The sequence below is a fragment of the Myotis myotis genome, unplaced genomic scaffold (genome assembly GCF_014108235.1).
Source record: "Myotis myotis isolate mMyoMyo1 unplaced genomic scaffold, mMyoMyo1.p scaffold_m19_p_14, whole genome shotgun sequence".
In the NCBI taxonomy this organism is placed as follows: Eukaryota; Metazoa; Chordata; class Mammalia; order Chiroptera; family Vespertilionidae; genus Myotis; species Myotis myotis.
In genome coordinates, this window is record NW_023416318.1 from 15,052,384 (window position 1) to 15,070,190 (window position 17,807).

A 17,807-nucleotide genomic window follows, 5' to 3' on the forward strand; every position below is an offset into this window, starting at 1 on the left:
AGCGACGCTGGCGCCGCAGGCAGCGCGGGCGCCACGTGACGTCATCGCCGCCCGACTGCTTTCCGGAAGACGGCGTGGCAGGTTGGTGAGGTACTCTTGCAAGCTGGGTTTCGCGTTTTTCTCGTGCTCGACTGCAGCCCAGCTCTCTTGTCCTGGGTTTTCCCCGCCGCTGGCTGCGAGGAGCGAGGTCGGGCCGCGCAGCCCCCCGCGAGGGCGAGCTCGCCCCCTAAGCGTGGCACACACGTGGTTGCGCGACCCCCGCGTCGCCAGTCCCGGGGCTGCTGGCAGGTCCGGGCCTACCTGGCTCCCTTTCGCCTCTTTCGGCCCAGCCTTTCGCCTTTTATAGGCTCCTTAGCTCCGCCTCCCACAGATTGGAAGGCGGAGAATGTAAGGACACAGGACTGGACCGTTAATTTTCGGCCGCCTTCAGCCCTCGTTGCAGGAAGGAAGGCCGAAGGGAGAGCTGGAGGGGAGGGAGTAGCTTTCCCCGGAGGATGGGCTCCTTTCCCCCTTCAGCTGAAATCGGGCCCAGGAGTGGATACTCTCAAGGAAATAGTTGTGCTTCGTGACCCAGGAACGTTCCGTGTCATTCAGACTTCTGTTCGCTGTGCGGAGGGACCCGCAGCGTCGCCCTGTTTGTTGGCCGATGGGCAGCTGGGCTTGACGATGCAGCTCCCAGTGAGGTGTCTGCTGCCCGCGGTGGAGCCTGTCGGGACCGCCTGATGGTAGATGGAACCGAGGCTTCACCGTCATGTTGAGGCTGGGTCTGAAAAATCATTAGACAGCCCCTTTGGAAATCCAGAGAGCCGCCTGTGATCGTTTGAAACGATAGATCGCATTGTTTTGTTGAGAGAAAATAATGGCAGTGCGGAAAATGGTTTTTCAAAATAAAACAGTTCTCAGTCAAGCCCTAACCGGTTTGGCTCAGTGGATAGAGCGTCGGCCTGCGGACTGAAGGGTCCCAGGTTCGATTCCGGTCAGGGCATGTACCTTAGTTGCGGGCACATCCCCAGTAGGGGGTGTGCAGGAGGCAGCTGATCGATGTTTCTCATCATGTTTCTAGCTCTCTACCCCTCTCCCTTCCTCTCTGTAAAAAAAACAAAACAAAAAAAACCCACAAAAACAATTCTCAGTCAAAAGATGTTACGGCTGATTTTAAATAGCCGTGTTGTATTACAGTTGAGGAGTGATGGTTTCTCATGACCTTTTACATGGCTCTTTTAAAAAAATATATATCTTTATTGATTTCAGAGAGGAAGGGAGAGGGAGAAAGAGAGAGAGAAGCGTGAATGGGAGAGGGAAACATGGATGGGTTGCTTTCCGCTTGCAGCCGAACCAGGGATGGAGCCTGCACCGGCGCCTGCGCCCTGACCGGGAATCGAACAGGTGACCTGTCAGTGCAGCGGAGGAGGCTCACCCAACTGAGCCACACGGCCAGGGCATGATTACGTTAGAGATGAGGAAAATGTCATAAGCAAACTTCATGGTTTTAGAAGGCAATTTTGCAGCTTTATAATTTTGAAAACGCTTCACATTAAACATTAGAATTAAACACTGTAAGTAACTTCTTTGTAATCTGACATGATTATTCATCTCCATCTCCAGCAACCTCTTTATAATGTACTTCTTACTCTGTTATCAGGCTTTGTGGTAAATTTTTTAGAGGTTAACATATTTAAAAAAGACGAAGCCTATTTTTTTCGCAGTAAAATCTTGTCAGGAGAATTACAGGTAACACTAACACGGACTGACTGCCAAAGATAGCAATGTTTATTGAGAGATTGTTTGTATATACATTGCACTATTATTTTCTAAGATAATTCAGTGCGACAAAGCCATTACGGTAATAGAATTCTGGTGCAAAGTCTGCAGAAATCTCTAGTTCCAAAAAATTTTAGATTCTGGCTTTGGTCTCTCACTTAGTTCATAATTATGTGTACCTCTGCTTGGCATAGGGATGGAAGCAGACCCAGAGTGTACATTATATTTTTTTTCCTTTTGATCCATGTGGTGACTTGCTAATATTTAGAAGTCCAAATTCAAATATGATATTAAGATTCTCCAAAATTTGGTTCCAGTTTACTTACATTGGTTTTAGTCAGTTAACAAAATGTTTCTAAATACCTAAGGTGTGGCAAGACATGTTAGTCCTGAGGGAGAGGCCCGCACTTTGCATTAAAAGCCTCTCCTCCGCCCAGTCAGCATGCATGGCTCAGTTAGGCGAGACTACTTTGGGAGATATGGAAACCTTTATAGAGGAGTATGCATTTGATTGGGTTTCAAAGGATTAATAGGTTTTATTAAGCCCAGAAGATGGGGAGGGGTTATTCCAAACAGAGGAAAAACCCTCACTTCTCTCCCTTCAAGACCTCCCAGTCAGCTGTTTGAAAGGTTCTTTTGCACTTCCTTAGCTTTCTTCTGTGCCTACTATCCAATTCCTCATTCTGGGCAACCATTCTTTTTGTAGGCCTATTGAATATTGCTAAAGAAATTCACAGAAGACAGAAGTTAATACTATTTAACCTTAACTGAGTCATCTCAGTTGCCTGACTTTACCTGGATCCTCTCAGTTTCCTGACAATTCCTTTATTTACCCCTGTTCTTTTCTATCTGTGAAGAAGACTGATAGCAAAAAATTGATTCATTTGAAATACGGTATTGGAAGAGAGGTCTACAAATACCGTGGATCATTAGACAAGCTGGTCCTAGAGCAAATTAAGCCTGAAACATTGCTGGAGCCAAAAATGACAAAATTGAAACTGTCCTACTTTGGACACATCTCGAGAAGGCAAGATTCTTTGGAAAAGACAGTAATGTTGGGAAAATAGGAGGTAGCAGGAAAAGAGGAAGGTCAAACATGAGGTGGATTGGCTCCATAAGAGAAGCCATAGGCATGAGTCTGTAGGAGCTGAGAAGGGCAGTTGAGGACAGGACATTGTGGACATCACCCATTCGTAGGGTCCCCAGGAGTTGAGCATTGAGAAGACTTACATGCATATTCAAGTATCTCAAAGATAAATATATATATATTATTCTTCAATTTTTGTTCACTTTAATATATCTCCGGACTCTGAGCTCTACTTCATACTTTTTCAATGCTGCAGAGTTTCTTATTGAATGAATAGATCATAATTTATTCAACTAGTTCTTGTTAATGGGTACATAGGTTGTTCCCTGCTTTGAAGTATTTTAAAAAGTGTTGCAGTGGATGTGCTTGTGTGAAAATACATATTTTGAGAAGTAAAATTGTGGGGGTCAAAGAATTTGTACATATATAATTTTGAAGTATAGTGCCAAATTGCCTCAAAAAAACGCCCAGTTTACATTCCAGTTAATAGTGAACGAGTGGCTGTTTCTCCTCACCTTTGCCCATACTAGGTATTATCAATCTTTTAAATTTTTGCTTGTTTGACATGAAAAATAGCATCTTGTTTTGTTGATTTATGGTTCTTTAATTAGGAGTAAGATTGAATAACTTCATGCTTATTAGTCATCTGGATTCCTTTACTTGTGAACTGCAGGTTTTCTTTGTTCATTTTTCTTTTGGGTTGTAGGTATATATATGTGTGCGTGTGTGTGTGTGTTACATTGATTTGTAGAGGCTCCTTTTATCTCTCTCTATGCTGCAAATATTTTTCCCTAGTTCTTCATTTGACTAAACTTTTTTGGTCTGTTTATTTTCTAATGCATATATTTTTTATAAGATGTAAGATACTAGGATTTCTTTTAAGAGGAAATTTGTGACATTCATAAAATAATTATAGACACCCTGAAATGTCAGCTTTTGTTGGGAATGTTGGCAACACTAACCTCATTTGAAGCCACAGGCTCTGTCTTGTTTTAATGAGTTTTATTTAGCAACTGTCACAGATCTGGTGGCACTCAGTAACCCACCTTCCCCTCACCTTCAATTATATTTGGAATTGAGATGAGATGTAATAGAGCTGCTTAGTATTCTAGAGCAGCGGTTGCCAATCTTCCAGACCTCACGGACCACAGGTGGTCCGCGGACTACTGGTTGTCGACCTCTGTATACTTCAGATTTAGGTTTCCCCCAATTTCTGAACTGAATTGTATTCTACAAGTTAATTTATGAGTTAGCTATCTAATTTCACTATAGATTTAATGTACATAGGTTTGTTATTCTTGCTCTCAAAGTGTAATTACTCCATGAAGACTAGCTTTTTTTTTTTTTTTAAAGCAAATTTAAGATGTTATGCTATTTTACCCAGGGAGATATATATATATATATATGGAGAGGGAGAGAGAGAAACATCAATGATGAGACGGAATCATTGATTGGCTGCTTCCTGCATGCCCCACACTGGGGATCGAGCCCACAACCTGGGCATGTGCCCCGACTGGGAATATGCCAGTTAACCATGACCTCCTGGTTAATAGGTCGACGGTCAACCACTGAGCACCACCGGCTGGGCAGCCCAGGGACATTTTTCTGACATAACTATAATGCTATTTTCATAGATGACAAAATTATCAGTAATTTTCTTGGTGTCATCTAATGCCCAATCTATGTTCATATTTCTTTCTCTCAAAAATATCTTTTTACACTTGGTTTATTTGAATCAGGATCCAAACAGGATCTATACATTCCATTTGGTTGTTAGATCTCCTAAGTTTCTTTTATCTCTTCTTCATCTACCACTGTTCCCTTTTCTTTCTTTATTTTTTTTTTCTTCTTCATGCCATTTACTTGTTATAGAAACCAGGTCAGTTATTCTACAGTGCATTTCTCATTTCAGATTTGTCTTTTTGCTTTCTGGTGGTAACTTATTTTTCTGTCCTCCATATTTCCTGTAAATGGAAGTTAGCTCTAAAGGCTCAATTAAATTCAGATTCAACTCTTTTGGGGAGTTGGAAATGAAACATAGATGATGTCGTGTACATCATAGTCACATCAGGAGGTTCATAATATGTTTGTCAAACTTTTAGTAAAGTGAGGACAGATCTCTGTGTTCAGGGAGTGTTAGTCTCACCCCTCCGTTGTAAATTTCCTCATCATCCTTTTATTTGTTGGTGATCATTGCCTGCATCTATCATTTCATTAGGGGTTGCAAAATGGTATTTTGGAAAAAAAAAAAGAAAAGTTGTCATTTCTTTCACATTTGTTAGCCGGAATTTGAAATCTACTTTTATTACCCGGGAGCCTGACAATCAAGAATAACAAAGGTGCTGTGGGAAAATGCTGTCAGAATAGCACCTTGAGATGCCAGGAGTATACCTTTCTTTGCTGTAGTTCTGGTGGTTTAAGGAGTGTGGTGGTCTTCTTGCTGTGTTAGCGTGGCTGGGCTGCTGTCCCCAGATATTCAGTAAAACACCAATCTAGGTATTTGTAGATGTGATTAAAATCCACAGCCAGTTGACTTTACATTAGGGAAGATTGTTCTAGATCAGCGGTTCTCAACCTGTGGTCTCGATCCTTTGAGGGTCGAACGACCCTTTCACAGGGGTCGCCTAAGACCATCGGAAAACACATATATCATTACATATTGTTTTTGTGATTAATCACTATGCTTTAATTATGTTCAATTTGTAACAATGAAAATACATCCTGCATATCAGATATTTACATTACGATTCATAACAGTAGCAAAATTACAGTTATGAAGTAGCAACGAAAATAATTTTGTGGTTGGGGGTCACCACAACATGAGGAACTGTAGTAAAAGGGTTGCAGCATTAGGAAGGTTGAGAACCACTGTTCTAGATCATTAAACTGAATCGTTGAAAGGCTTTCAAAGCAGAGCTGAGACTTCCCTGAAAGAAGAGAAATTTCCACCTGTGGACAGCAGCTCCAGCTTGTGGCTGAGAGTTCTAGCATGCCCTTCCTTGGAGGCCTGTCCTGCAGATTTTGACTTTCTTAGCCAGCCCCCACAGTTACATAAAATCGTTTCTTGTAATTGATCTCTTCATATACTCATATCAGCTACTCTCCTGACTCTTGTTCTCTGATAAAATGGGGTGGTAAGAGTCAGAGGATCTGCTTAGGCTTACCATATAATGAATTGCCCCGACTGGGACCTTTGAGAGAGAGATGGGGAGCTGAGCATGTGGCAGGCTGGACTGACCTCCCTGAAGTAGAGAGTCAAGGGAAAGGGAGGTGGATGACTTCAGTTCTGTGTGTGATGCTGTGCGCCCCTCCTTTTCTCCTGTGGGTGCTATGGCTTCCATAACCAGTGACAGGAGGGAAGGAGCAGCAGCATTCCAGTACTCAGGAACTATCTATATAAGATGTTAGAAGAAATCATTTGAATTTGGGGGAAAATTCTAATAGTAAAAGAACCTTTTTTTTCCCCAGACTGTCTTGCCCCCTTTTTTTTTATTTTTTTGGTTAAGTAAAAGGTAAGTGGTTCCGTTCAGATTTAATGAGGGTAATTATTCTTACTTACTGCCTTGCTTTCAGTGTTCACCTTAACCCATTTTAACAATAAATAACTACTTGTTTATTGGGGCTTAGGGACAGGGAATAATTGCAGGAAAAAAATCTCCATTATGATTCTAAAGAGGGAAAATATTTTCTAATAGAAAAATTGGATGAAAAATGTACATTTAAATAAAGGCTTTAAAAAATATACTTGCAGTATTTGCTAAAAGCCAAAATACTTTATTAGAATATGCCTTTATTTAAATGTAATGATTATTTTTATACAAATTTAACATGCTTTTTGAAGTAACAAAACTTAAACAATGAACAATGAAGAGTTAAAAGAATGAGCTTTCCTTGATCCTACTCCCTAATCCCTGCCCTTTCTCTGAGAGAATTGTCTTTTTTTTTTTATGTCTCCTTCAAATCTTTTCCTACATACTAGTAACTACAGGTACAGGTTTTGAAAAACAAATGGCACATACATTATGTGTTATATACTATAGAGTGTTCTATGACATTTTTTTCACCATTTCTCATTATGTGTTACTACATAGAGATTTACTTCTTTTTTTTTTTCTTTTTTACTGTGAACAATAATTTTTTTAGTCATTTTTGTTTACAACTGAAGCAATGGGAATTCAAAATTAACATCCTTGCCTGTGATATTCTTATAGATATCAGAAAAAGTTTCAACCTTGTGCTCCACGTTGTTCTGGTGGGCTTTATCCAAATGAACTTGCTTAATTATAATATTCTCTTGGATGGATGCGCTACAATTTAGTTAGCTGTTTCTGTATTGGTGAATAGATTATTTCCAGGATTTTGTTATAGGTTATTTATTGAACACATGTTTATTGACTGTCAGGCTGTGCTAGTGAACAAACCCCCAAAATTCTGTTCTCATGTTATTACCATTCTTTAAGATGGACAGACAATAAATGAATTAAATATGTCAGATGTTAATTGAGGACTGTAAGGTAATTGAGGAGATAGGAAGTGTAGGGCCCAAGGGGTGGGGTGTAGTGGGCGGGCATGCATTTTAAAGAATGTGTTCAAGAAAGGCTTATCAGTAGGTGACATTTGAGTAAAGATCTGGCAGGTAAAGTAATAAGCTATGAAGCTGTTGGTAGGGGAGGAGAGGAGGAACCGGACATTCTAGGAAGGGGAGAAGAAGTACAAAGGCCCTGAGGTAAGGCCAGGCCTGCTGTGATGGGGAAGAGCAGTGATACTGTCCTGGCTGGAGTGGAATGAGCAAGGGCTGGAGTGGGAGAAGCTGAGGTCACAGAAGGCTGCAGAGAGGGTAGATTGTGTTGGGCTTTTTAGAGCCTTGTAAGGACTTTGTCTTTTACTCTGAGTAAGTTGGTAAGCTGTTGGAAGTTTCCAAGCAGAGGTATGACATAGATTTGGAATGACCACTCTGCTTTTTCTTGATAATAAACTACCGGGTTGCAAATAAGGAAGCCATTTAAGAGGTTATTGCAGCAGTCTAGACAAGGCATAACGATGGCTTAGACTGGTTTGGACCAGGTTGGTAGCAGTAGAGGAGGGAGGATGAGGTTAGATCAGGGGTGGGCAAACTTTTTGACTTGAGGGCCACAATGGGTTCTTAAACTGGACCGGAGGGCCGGAACAAAAGCATGGATGGAGTGTTTGTGTGAACTAATATAAATTCAAAGTAAACATCATTACATAAAAGGGTACGGTCTTTTTTTTTTTTAGTTTTATTCATTTCAAACGGGCCGAAACGGGCCGGACCGGGCCGTAGTTTGCCCACGGCTGGGTTAGATTCTGAATATGCTTTAAAGGTAGGGTGAGAGAGGAAAGAGTCCAGGAATTCTCTAAAATTTAGGGCTAGACAGTTGAAAAGGTGGAGTTACCATGAAATGAGACAGGGAAGACTATAGTAGGCAAGATTAGGAATTTGGCTTTGGGTGCATAATACTTAAGAATCTATTAAAATATCCAACCAGAGATATTGAGTAAGCAGTTGGAAATGTAGATTTAGAATTCAATAGGGAGATCAGGGCTGGAGATACAAACCTGGGAGTCATCAGTTTATTAATGCAATTTAATTAAGGACAGTCCTTGGGACACTTCAAGGTTAAGAGGCTGAGGATATGAGAAGGATACTGCAAAGGACACCAAAAAGGAGCCAGTGAGGTAGGACGGAAACCAAGAAAATGTGATGCCCTTGGAAACCAAATGAAGGGAGTCAATGAAGTCAAATGATGAGCACTGAGACTTGACCATTGAACTTAACAGTGTGGCTGTGTGGGTGATCTTGATGAGCAATTTTGAGTGAGAAGTAGAGGGCCTGTTTGTAGTAGATTCAAGGAAGAATGGAAGGAGCGGAATTAGACTGTTAATATAAGCAGCTCTTTTGAGGAGCCCTGAAAGGGAGATAGAAAATGGAGCCTTAGCTGGAGTAGGATATGAAGCCAAGATGTTTTGTTCCTTGTATGAGATGGAGAAATAAAATGTTTTAAGATTGATGGTTAATGATCCAGCAGAGGGAAAACTCATGCAAAAGAAAGTGGGGAAATTCGGAGAAGAGTTTGAAGAGTCTATTTTGCTAAGTTTGTATGCATGTATACAAGGATTTCTGTAGATTCTTAATAGGATTTCCTGAATCAAAATTCAGTGTGCCAAAGTTGTGGGTTGGATCCCAGTCAGGGCACCCACAGGAGTCAACTAAAGAATTCATCGATAGGTGGAGCAACATGTTTCTTTCTCTTTTCCTTTCTCTGAAATCAATAAAAATGTTTTTAAAAAAGAGTATGTGCATTTAAAAAATCTGTGCCAATTTATATTTTACTTTCAGTATATACCCTTGTTAACATTGACCTTCGATAATCTTTAAAATTATTACCAATCTGATAGGTGATAAGATATCTTCATTATTTTAATTTGTTTTAATGCATTGTAGGAACTCAATGTAATCTAATTAATTCTTTGTTATATTTTGACAGATATTTTCTCCCAGGTTGTTTCTTTTAATATTGCTTATGCTGTACTTTTACCAAAAAGATTTTTTTTTCTTTTTAGAGTTTATGTAGTTAAACCCATCATCCTTTTCCTTTTTTAAAATATATTTTTATTGATTTCAGAGAGGAAGGGAGAGGGAGAGAGAGATAGAAACATCAATGATAAGAGATAATCATTGATTGGCTACCTCCTGCACACCCCACACTGGGGATCGAACCCCACAACCCAGTCATGTGCCCTTGATCGGAATCGAACCCGGGACCCTTCAGTCCATAGGCTGACGCTCTATCCACTGAGCAAAACCAGCCAGGGCATCCTTTTCCTTTTATAGCATTTGGGTTTCATTTGGATTACATATATATTTTATGTAATATGAATTGCAATATGTAATATGTTTATTCATTTACCTTTTAGATTTATGTGGAATTTATTTTTGTGTATGTTATGAAAAAGGTGTGTAAGTTTTCCATCTTTTTCTACATTCTAACCAGTTAAATACTAGAAGAATTAACTATTTCTTGAAGGTTTGGTAGAACTTACCTGTAATATCTTGTAGGCTGTAGGCTTGTATCCTTTTGGAGGGCAGATCTTTGACTTTCTATAAATTTTTCCTTTAAGGCTCATGATCTCTGTTTGTTTATATACTTCTTTTAGGTTAGTTTTGGTAATTGATTTTTTCCCCTATTATCTCATTCTTTTTATTCACATTTTCAAATTTATTGGTTTAAGATTTTACATGAAGAGAAGAAACACTGAGTCTTCTCTCTATTTGCAGTGTATCCCTTGTACTTACATCTTTATTTGGACAGTAGGTGCTGGAGCCATACTTTGACAGTGCTAGAGACTGGGGTAGCTGCTTTCAGCCCTTGGGGCCCAGCTCTTACTGCCCTTCGTCTTGGGGTTATTCCTAGATTCTCCCATTTGGTTTCTAAGGGATTGTAGGCTCCTTTTTTTCCGTTTCCTATCAGTCTGATCCCATTTGCTCTTTAGCTTCAAAAATTTATACTGTTGGATTTGCTGATGGGCATGTGCCTCTTGGTTTCCAGCATTACTGTCAACTTATTTTTGTTTCTTCTATCATTTTGGAGGAATTTTTTTTGGAGGGATGAGAGGCAAGTATGTGTTTTCAGTTAGCCTTTTGAAATAGGAAGTCACAAGTTTTTCCCCAGTGTTTTTCTTTTATCATAGTTCTTGGTTTATTTTTATTTTATATGTTTTATTTTGTTAATCCTTACCCGAGAATATTTTTCCATTGATTTTTAGGGAGAGTGGAAGAGACAGGGAAAGACAGAGAGCAACAGCAATGTGAGAGAAACACACCGAATGGTTGCCTCCTGCACAAACCAGGACTTAGGCTGGGGAGGAGCCTGCAGCCAAGGTACTTGCCCTTGACCGGAATCAAACCCGGGACATTTTGGTCTGTAGGCTGATGCTCTACCCACTGAGCCAAACCGGCTAGGGCAGTTCTTTGTTGAATTGCTGTTTGCACAGTAGTTAGTAACTTTACAGCATAAGAAGTGATAGTCAGTTGGACTTTACCTTTTTTTAAATGAATGCAGATATCTCAGTAGAATATATACTTGTTGAATAGAAATGTTGATATATTATGACTAAATATTCAAATAGCACTTTTTAAACTTAAATGACATAGTCATAACATTTAGAGCTATAAGGGTCTTTTACAGACCATTAGACCATTTTATGGATGAGGTATTTGAGGCCTAGAGAGATTCAGTAATTTATCTAAGGTGACAAAGTTAGTGATCAAGCAAGATGGAAAACCCAAGTCTTTTTACTTCAATTCTGCTCTGCTATGTGCTATTTTACCACATTCTTGCTGTTCTCTTTAGCTATGTAATGAATGAGGTATTTTCAGCTAATAAAAAATTGTTTTAAAACATAAGAGGTATGTATGGCTTAGAACTGCTTCTGAAATTTGGTCTTAGATACCATATGAAATACATTGATGTGTATTTTTCATTCTCTCACATAGATATTAAATATTATGATATAAATGTGAATTTTAAAAGAATGTGCTGTCAAGGTATGCTGTAGCCTAAATGAAAACCATACAGTTTATTTCTCCCAAGTTTCCTCTTTTCTGCTTTATGTGATTTATGGGCTCTTTGACTTTCTTCTTAATATTTTAAAGAAGCTTAAGGTATATATACACATATATATATATAGGCTTGAAAATGGTTTTAGTGATAAGTAATCTTAAGATATTTCAGACTTAGCATTTCTCACTTTTTAGTTTAATATACCATGCTGCTAGATCAAAATCCTAGGTTTGGAAGGACTAAAATATATATTTTTAGAAAAGAAAAGATTATTTTTTTTCAGCAAGCATTAGGGGATATACTTATCACACTTTCGTTGCTTTGCTTGGTCTGGTCTTTAACTTCAATAGAAAGTTTTTTAAATGTAGGATTTTGATTATTGATATTCTATGTTTGTTAGTCATATCTTTAGTTCTTGAAAAGCATTCAGAGTTTGATGTGTAGCATTAGTGACTTGGGTGGGTCTGTCCCCTGCTCTCCACTCCCTCCCCCTTCCCAAGCAACTTAAGAAGAGGGGAAGTTCGTAGTTGCTCTATAATTATATTCTAAGATTTGTTTAATTATCTTCAGGTTTTAACTCCTAGCACTTTTGAAGTACACGGTATGACCTATTGATTTTTTTTTAACCTAAAGAACAATCTCTGTCTCTATTGTGAATTCTAAGAATTTACTTTTTTTTTTCAGTAGGTCATAATGGCAGAAGAAGAAATTAATGAAGACTATCCAGCAGAAATCCATGAGTATTTATCAGCATTTGAGAATTCCATTGGTGCTGTAGATGACATGCTGAAGACCATGATGTCTGTTTCTAGAAATGAGTTGTTGCAGAAGGTACTTTAAAAATGTAATTCAGAAAACAGTGTTGTGCTAAGAAATAGATTAATGATATATGCATGCTCCTTTCCCCCTTTATTTCAACTTTATAAGTGTTTGGAACTCCAACCTTAGGAAATACCTCTTAACTATGTTTTTATTTTGACTTGGTTTTGGAAACAAAAAGGAACACTCACGGCATTCTTTTCTATAGACTCTATCTTTGACCTTTTAAGTATTACAATGATGTTATCAGGGTTTCTGGAAACCCTATAGGACAAAAAGAGTAAATTGACTTTGACAGTCTAAAACAAATCTCATTATGTTTCTTCTGTCTTTGGTATTGCCTAAGCATTTTAGCCTGCTTCTTATACATAAATGCATCATGTACTATGTTTATATTGATAAATTACTTTTGACATACAAAGCCCAGATCGTAAGTCCTGAAATTAAAATAATTCAAAAGAATTTTTCTTGGATTATACACATTCCTTGTCTAACTAAAGATGATACTCTGAATTGAAAATTTTGGGGCAAAAATCACTGGTTAACAAACCTTTTTCTTTTTGCAAATTATTTCCAGATCATTTGGTTATTGGATTATAAAACGTGAAAAAAACATTTCTTTGAAACATTGTGCTCGGTGAAAATTTAAAATATATGATGGTTCTCAAAGTTTGAATTTATTTTCTCTCTCTTTCTAATAGTTGGACCCACTTGAACAAGCAAAAGTGGATTTAGTTTCTGCTTACACATTAAATTCAATGTTTTGGGGTATGTATATTTGGAGTTAATTACAAAACAAATTATTTATTGAGTCAAGGGTGATTTATTTTTTAAATGCTAGCACTTTATATGTAGTTATACTTTGTGACAATTTTAATAGTCAGATACAGTATTTATTTCTTTTAAATAAAAATGCCATATGCTTGTGAGCCACACACATATTTATTATTACATAGAGGTTGAATAATTTAAGATTTAGTCAGTCATTTGTGTGGCATTTCTTTATTTCTTTAATTAATGCTCTTCATTAATATATACAGCATTTTATTTCATGAAATCTTTCTCTTGTAGTTTATTTGGCAACTCAGGGAGTTAATCCTAAGGAACACCCAGTAAAGCAGGAATTGGTAAGATTGCAGTGGATTTCTTTTTACTTTACATGGCTGTTTGTTGTAGTATTCCTGAAGGTAAACTCACAGTACCTTTATCCACTAATTGCAGAGAATACAATTATTCAGAGTTGAAATTATGAAAGTTAGTCCAGATTTCAGCATGTCTTTAGTTTTTCCTTTTCTTACCTTTGTCAGAGAATTGGTGCTTCATATATATTATATAAATCTCTGGATGAGAAAAATATGTTATGATTCTAGTAATTATTTATAACTTCATATTATTTTTCCTATAAATTCTTGAAATCTTGTTCATCTCTACAACTGCCTTTTATTTTTTTAAACTCTTACACAATTCTTAAAAGTATATTCTAGTTGATTTACTAGCAAAGACGGGAAAGTTTCTCCCCCACCTTTTCAATTCTTCCATTAATTCATTTTCTCAGCAGTAAAGAATCCAGTTCAGCAACAAAGCTAAAAGCTTTTTTGGCACCAGTTGTATGTGTACTGTCCAGTAATTCTGCATTAGTGACATATTTACAACCTGTAATAAATCTTCTAGGTTTGTCTTTGTATTCCATTTAGATGTATAAGTACTATATATAAGGTCTGGTATCTTAGAGGTTTTGCTGACTTCAAAAATTAAATCATTCAATTTAAAAGAGAAAAATCAGAAATCAAACTTATGGTTACCTTCTTAACTTCGCTTTATGAATAAGAATATTAATTTAATCTTTGTTTATAAAATACAAGGTAAATATAAATGTGAATATACTTGACACTATATGATTATCCTAAAGTCTTATGGTAGTTGATATATATGTTACATACCACTTAATAAAGCATAGACTACAGTAAAGTACATGGTCATTTACTTTTAAAAAATGAATAAACCAGATCTGTTGTCTTCATTTTGTTAATGTGTGGACTAAGATATTTTCTTCTTTTAAAGTTCTTGAGGGAAAATAAATATATTTTTAAATACAGAAATTGTGAAAAAAATACTTAAAGCAAAATATAAAGCAATATGATACACAGATCTTGATCTGAGCAGTGATATTGACTTTAAATCCTAAGAAGTATGCATTTTACCATCTGTTTTCAACTGTCTAATATGGACTGCACCTTTATAAAATTTCTCTTTTTCTTTTAACACAAAGTTATTTGGAGTATTTTAATACTTGGTTCTGTCATTGGAAAAAGATAAAATCATCTTGTCTTCTTTCTCTCTCAGAACCCACTTTTTGGAGGAGTACATTCATATTCTGGACAAGGGCTGACAAAAATATATAAATCTTTTTTCCTTCCGTGGGCTTGTGACAGACATCACTAATTGATCATAGAGTTAGTATATGAGAGTTATATCATGAATGGGAAAGGCACTAAAACTGGTGAATTTATTCATTCAGCAAATATTTGAGTGCCCGGGAGGAGCCACGTATTATTTTCGAGTGAGGTGATTCCTCAGTGGATAAAGCTCATGAATATCCTTACCCTGTGGCAGATGTCAGCCTATGGAGTGGAAAGAGACAATTAACATAATAAATTAACAAACAAATATTAAATATATATTAATACATGGTATGTTAGGAGATATATAATATATATTATGGGAAGAAATTAAAAATAGCACCAGGCTGGACTTTTGCTTTTATTCTGAGAGAAATAGGGGCCATGAGAGGGTTTTGAGCAGAGCTGTCAGTCTTTTTTAATAAAAAAAATTCCATGGTTCTACATTTTTCTGTGTCAGAAAAACAAAACTCCAACCTTTATGTCACTGTTTTGATTATTTTCATGAAACTTGCTTTTAAGCAGTGATTAATCATTACCTCTATTTTATGACTCTTGTACCTTCATTTCTCCATTTGAACTATAGAATAGTCCTTCATTCTGATTAATGATCTCAGAACATTTTAATGCTATGACAACGTATTGTGTTTCTCACCTTGTTAAGTCTGATTAGAACTGTACTAGTATATGTCGTTAGAAAATATGTACTTATCAATCAAAACTATGAAATTGAATAAAAGATTGTATATTTTCATTCTTCTTATTTTAATTGTGACACTCCAAGGTAACATTAAAAAAAGAAATCAATCCTACCTTACCCATTTTCTGCTTGGAAAATTTTTAGGAGAGTTTAGTTTGTATGTTAGAAGTATATGAGGTTTCTATTTTAGATTATAGACTTCAGGTAAATAAGAGCTAATATGTGGATTTAGGTTAATGCTATCTAAGAATGTATAACTACATATAAACACTTAAGTGTGTACCTCTGGAGTGATGTCAGTATAGTTTCTCCTCTTTTGAAATGACCTTGTGATGCCTATGTTCCCCTAGACTATGAACTGCAGGAGAGCACGGGTATGTTTATCCTGTTCACGCGCACTTGCTAGCCCCACCTCATAGGCAATAAAGACATGTCTATTGAATTTAACTGAGGTATAGCATAAAAAATTACTGGTGGTGAATCTTTTGCCTTTCTCTCTCTCTTTTTATCTTTAAGGAAAGAATCAGAGTGTACATGAACAGAGTCAAGGAAATAACTGACAAGAAGAAGGCTGCCAAGCTGGACAAAGGTGCAGCTTCAAGATTCGTGAAAAATGCCCTCTGGGAACCAAAATCTAAAAATGCATCCAAAGTTGCCAGTAAAGGAAAAAGTAAAAAATAACCTTTTGGTTTTGATGTACACATGTTCAAAAAGTACATCATTTTTATTGTTTAACACAAAATAGATGGTGATTATGTGGCAATGCACGGTTTAAATGTATTCCTTATTGAATTCATATATAAAATTTACATTTGAATTTGTAATGCTAAATACATTTCCCCCCAGAAAGATGAAGTTATCTTTATTGATTTTTGTATAGTGTACTCTGAGGTTTTTAACATTGTGGTGTATTTTATATTTATAGTTTACCATCTCTCTTGACAGGACTCTTGTTTCCTTATATAGGTCAACCTTTCAAGTACTATTTTATAAGCAACTATGAAATTTAAGTTAAATGTTCTTTGTAAACATTTGTCTATTTTAAATGAATAATGACTTTATGAAGTATGCTTTCTGAAGTCTGAAGTTATAAATACATCTGTTTTCACTATATACAAGAAAAAGTGAAATGACTTAAATGTGTTTTTTTTATGTGTAGTTACTTCATCATGTTTTCATGATTTTGGGAATTGCTTCTTTTGATATTTGAAGTGTGAATTTAAGACTTTAAGGTTATACTTTAACTTTTGGCACTCTGCCTATATGTCCCATTTGAAGTAAAATATATTCTCATTAATTGTGGATGGGAAATGAAGTTGTAATTGATGGCTGAATTTGGGCATAATGGCTACATCCTATCAATAAAGGCTGTAAGTGTTGTATAGCTGACCTGATTATTCTCTTTTGAGTAAACTTGCCCTTGAAAATGGGAAGTTAGATTTTAGAAATCATTAGGAATAGAAAGATTCATGAGTTTTGTTCCTGATGTGTAGTGCCCACAGTTCTATCAGTCTCACTTTTCATGTTTGATTACATGTTTTTGAGGTCATGTCAAATACATGCAAGCATTTTGGAACAACTTTCTATGTTAACTTCCACTTAAGCAGAGGAGAAAGCTAAAATGATATTTTATTGTGTTTATATTCTGATATATTTTCTTGAAATATTTGTTACAGATAATTCTAACATTAAAATTATTTTTATGGCTAAGCCTTATGAATTTTAATTATATTCCCTTAATGTTTTCAGTCTTTGAATTCACATCATGTGTAGGAATGCCAAGTACAATAAAGTACTTTAATTTTTGAAAAAGAAGTTAAAATTTTCTGTGTGATTAATTTTCCATAACTAACCTTGAATAAATGGATTTCTTGATTTATGGTAGCAGATATTGGAAATGGTCTTAAAAACTAATGGATTTTGTAAAGCATGTTGAACTCTTTCTGTGACATGAAGAGGAAGTCTCTGATAGATACTGAGAGTCTTCTGGCTCAGATGTCAGACAGTTTTTGAAGTGGAAGAACATTTATAGTTATTTCATTATTTTTTTCTCCATTCAAATTTTAGTTGTTTATTTTTAAACAACTTCTTTATGAAAGATATGTTATTAAAATTAAGTGCATTGTACATGTGTGGCCTTATTTATTGCAAAGAAACTTATAACTTGCATTTCTGTATGTTTCTAATTTCACAAAGAAAAAAATACACAATTGTAGAAAATCATTAGCCAAATTACAGGTTTGTAAATGTCCAACTTTATATTCTGTCAAGTTGGAGATTCTTAGGTGAATAATTTTTTCAGTGTTTACTAGTAGAAATAAAAAACAGTTTGAGCTTTGCCCAGTGTGGCTCAGTTGGTTGGAGCATTGTTCCTTACACAAAAGGTCATGGGGTTTAATTTCAGGTCAGGGCGCATACCTAGGTATCAGGTTTGATCCTTGGTCAGGGTGCTTATGAGA

At 36.5% G+C, this 17,807-nt stretch overlaps 1 protein-coding gene across 5 annotated transcripts; it reads left to right on the forward strand.

Moving 5' to 3' along the window:
- Positions 1–17,475, forward strand: C1D (C1D nuclear receptor corepressor). 5 transcript variants are annotated; one of them, XM_036334307.1, is made up of 5 exons: positions 1–81; positions 12,115–12,261; positions 12,951–13,017; positions 13,321–13,376; positions 15,865–17,475. In XM_036334307.1, the coding sequence occupies exons 2-5, from the start codon at positions 12,124–12,126 to the stop codon at positions 16,027–16,029; spliced, it is 426 nt and encodes a 141-aa protein (XP_036190200.1). In that variant the 5' UTR covers positions 1–81; positions 12,115–12,123; the 3' UTR covers positions 16,030–17,475. The 5 variants fall into 5 exon arrangements, with proteins under 5 accessions (XP_036190200.1, XP_036190201.1, XP_036190202.1 ...); XM_036334308.1 differs by having other exon boundaries at positions 48–90; XM_036334309.1 differs by having other exon boundaries at positions 48–81; positions 12,118–12,261.
- The last annotated feature ends 332 nt before the right edge of the window (positions 17,476–17,807 follow it).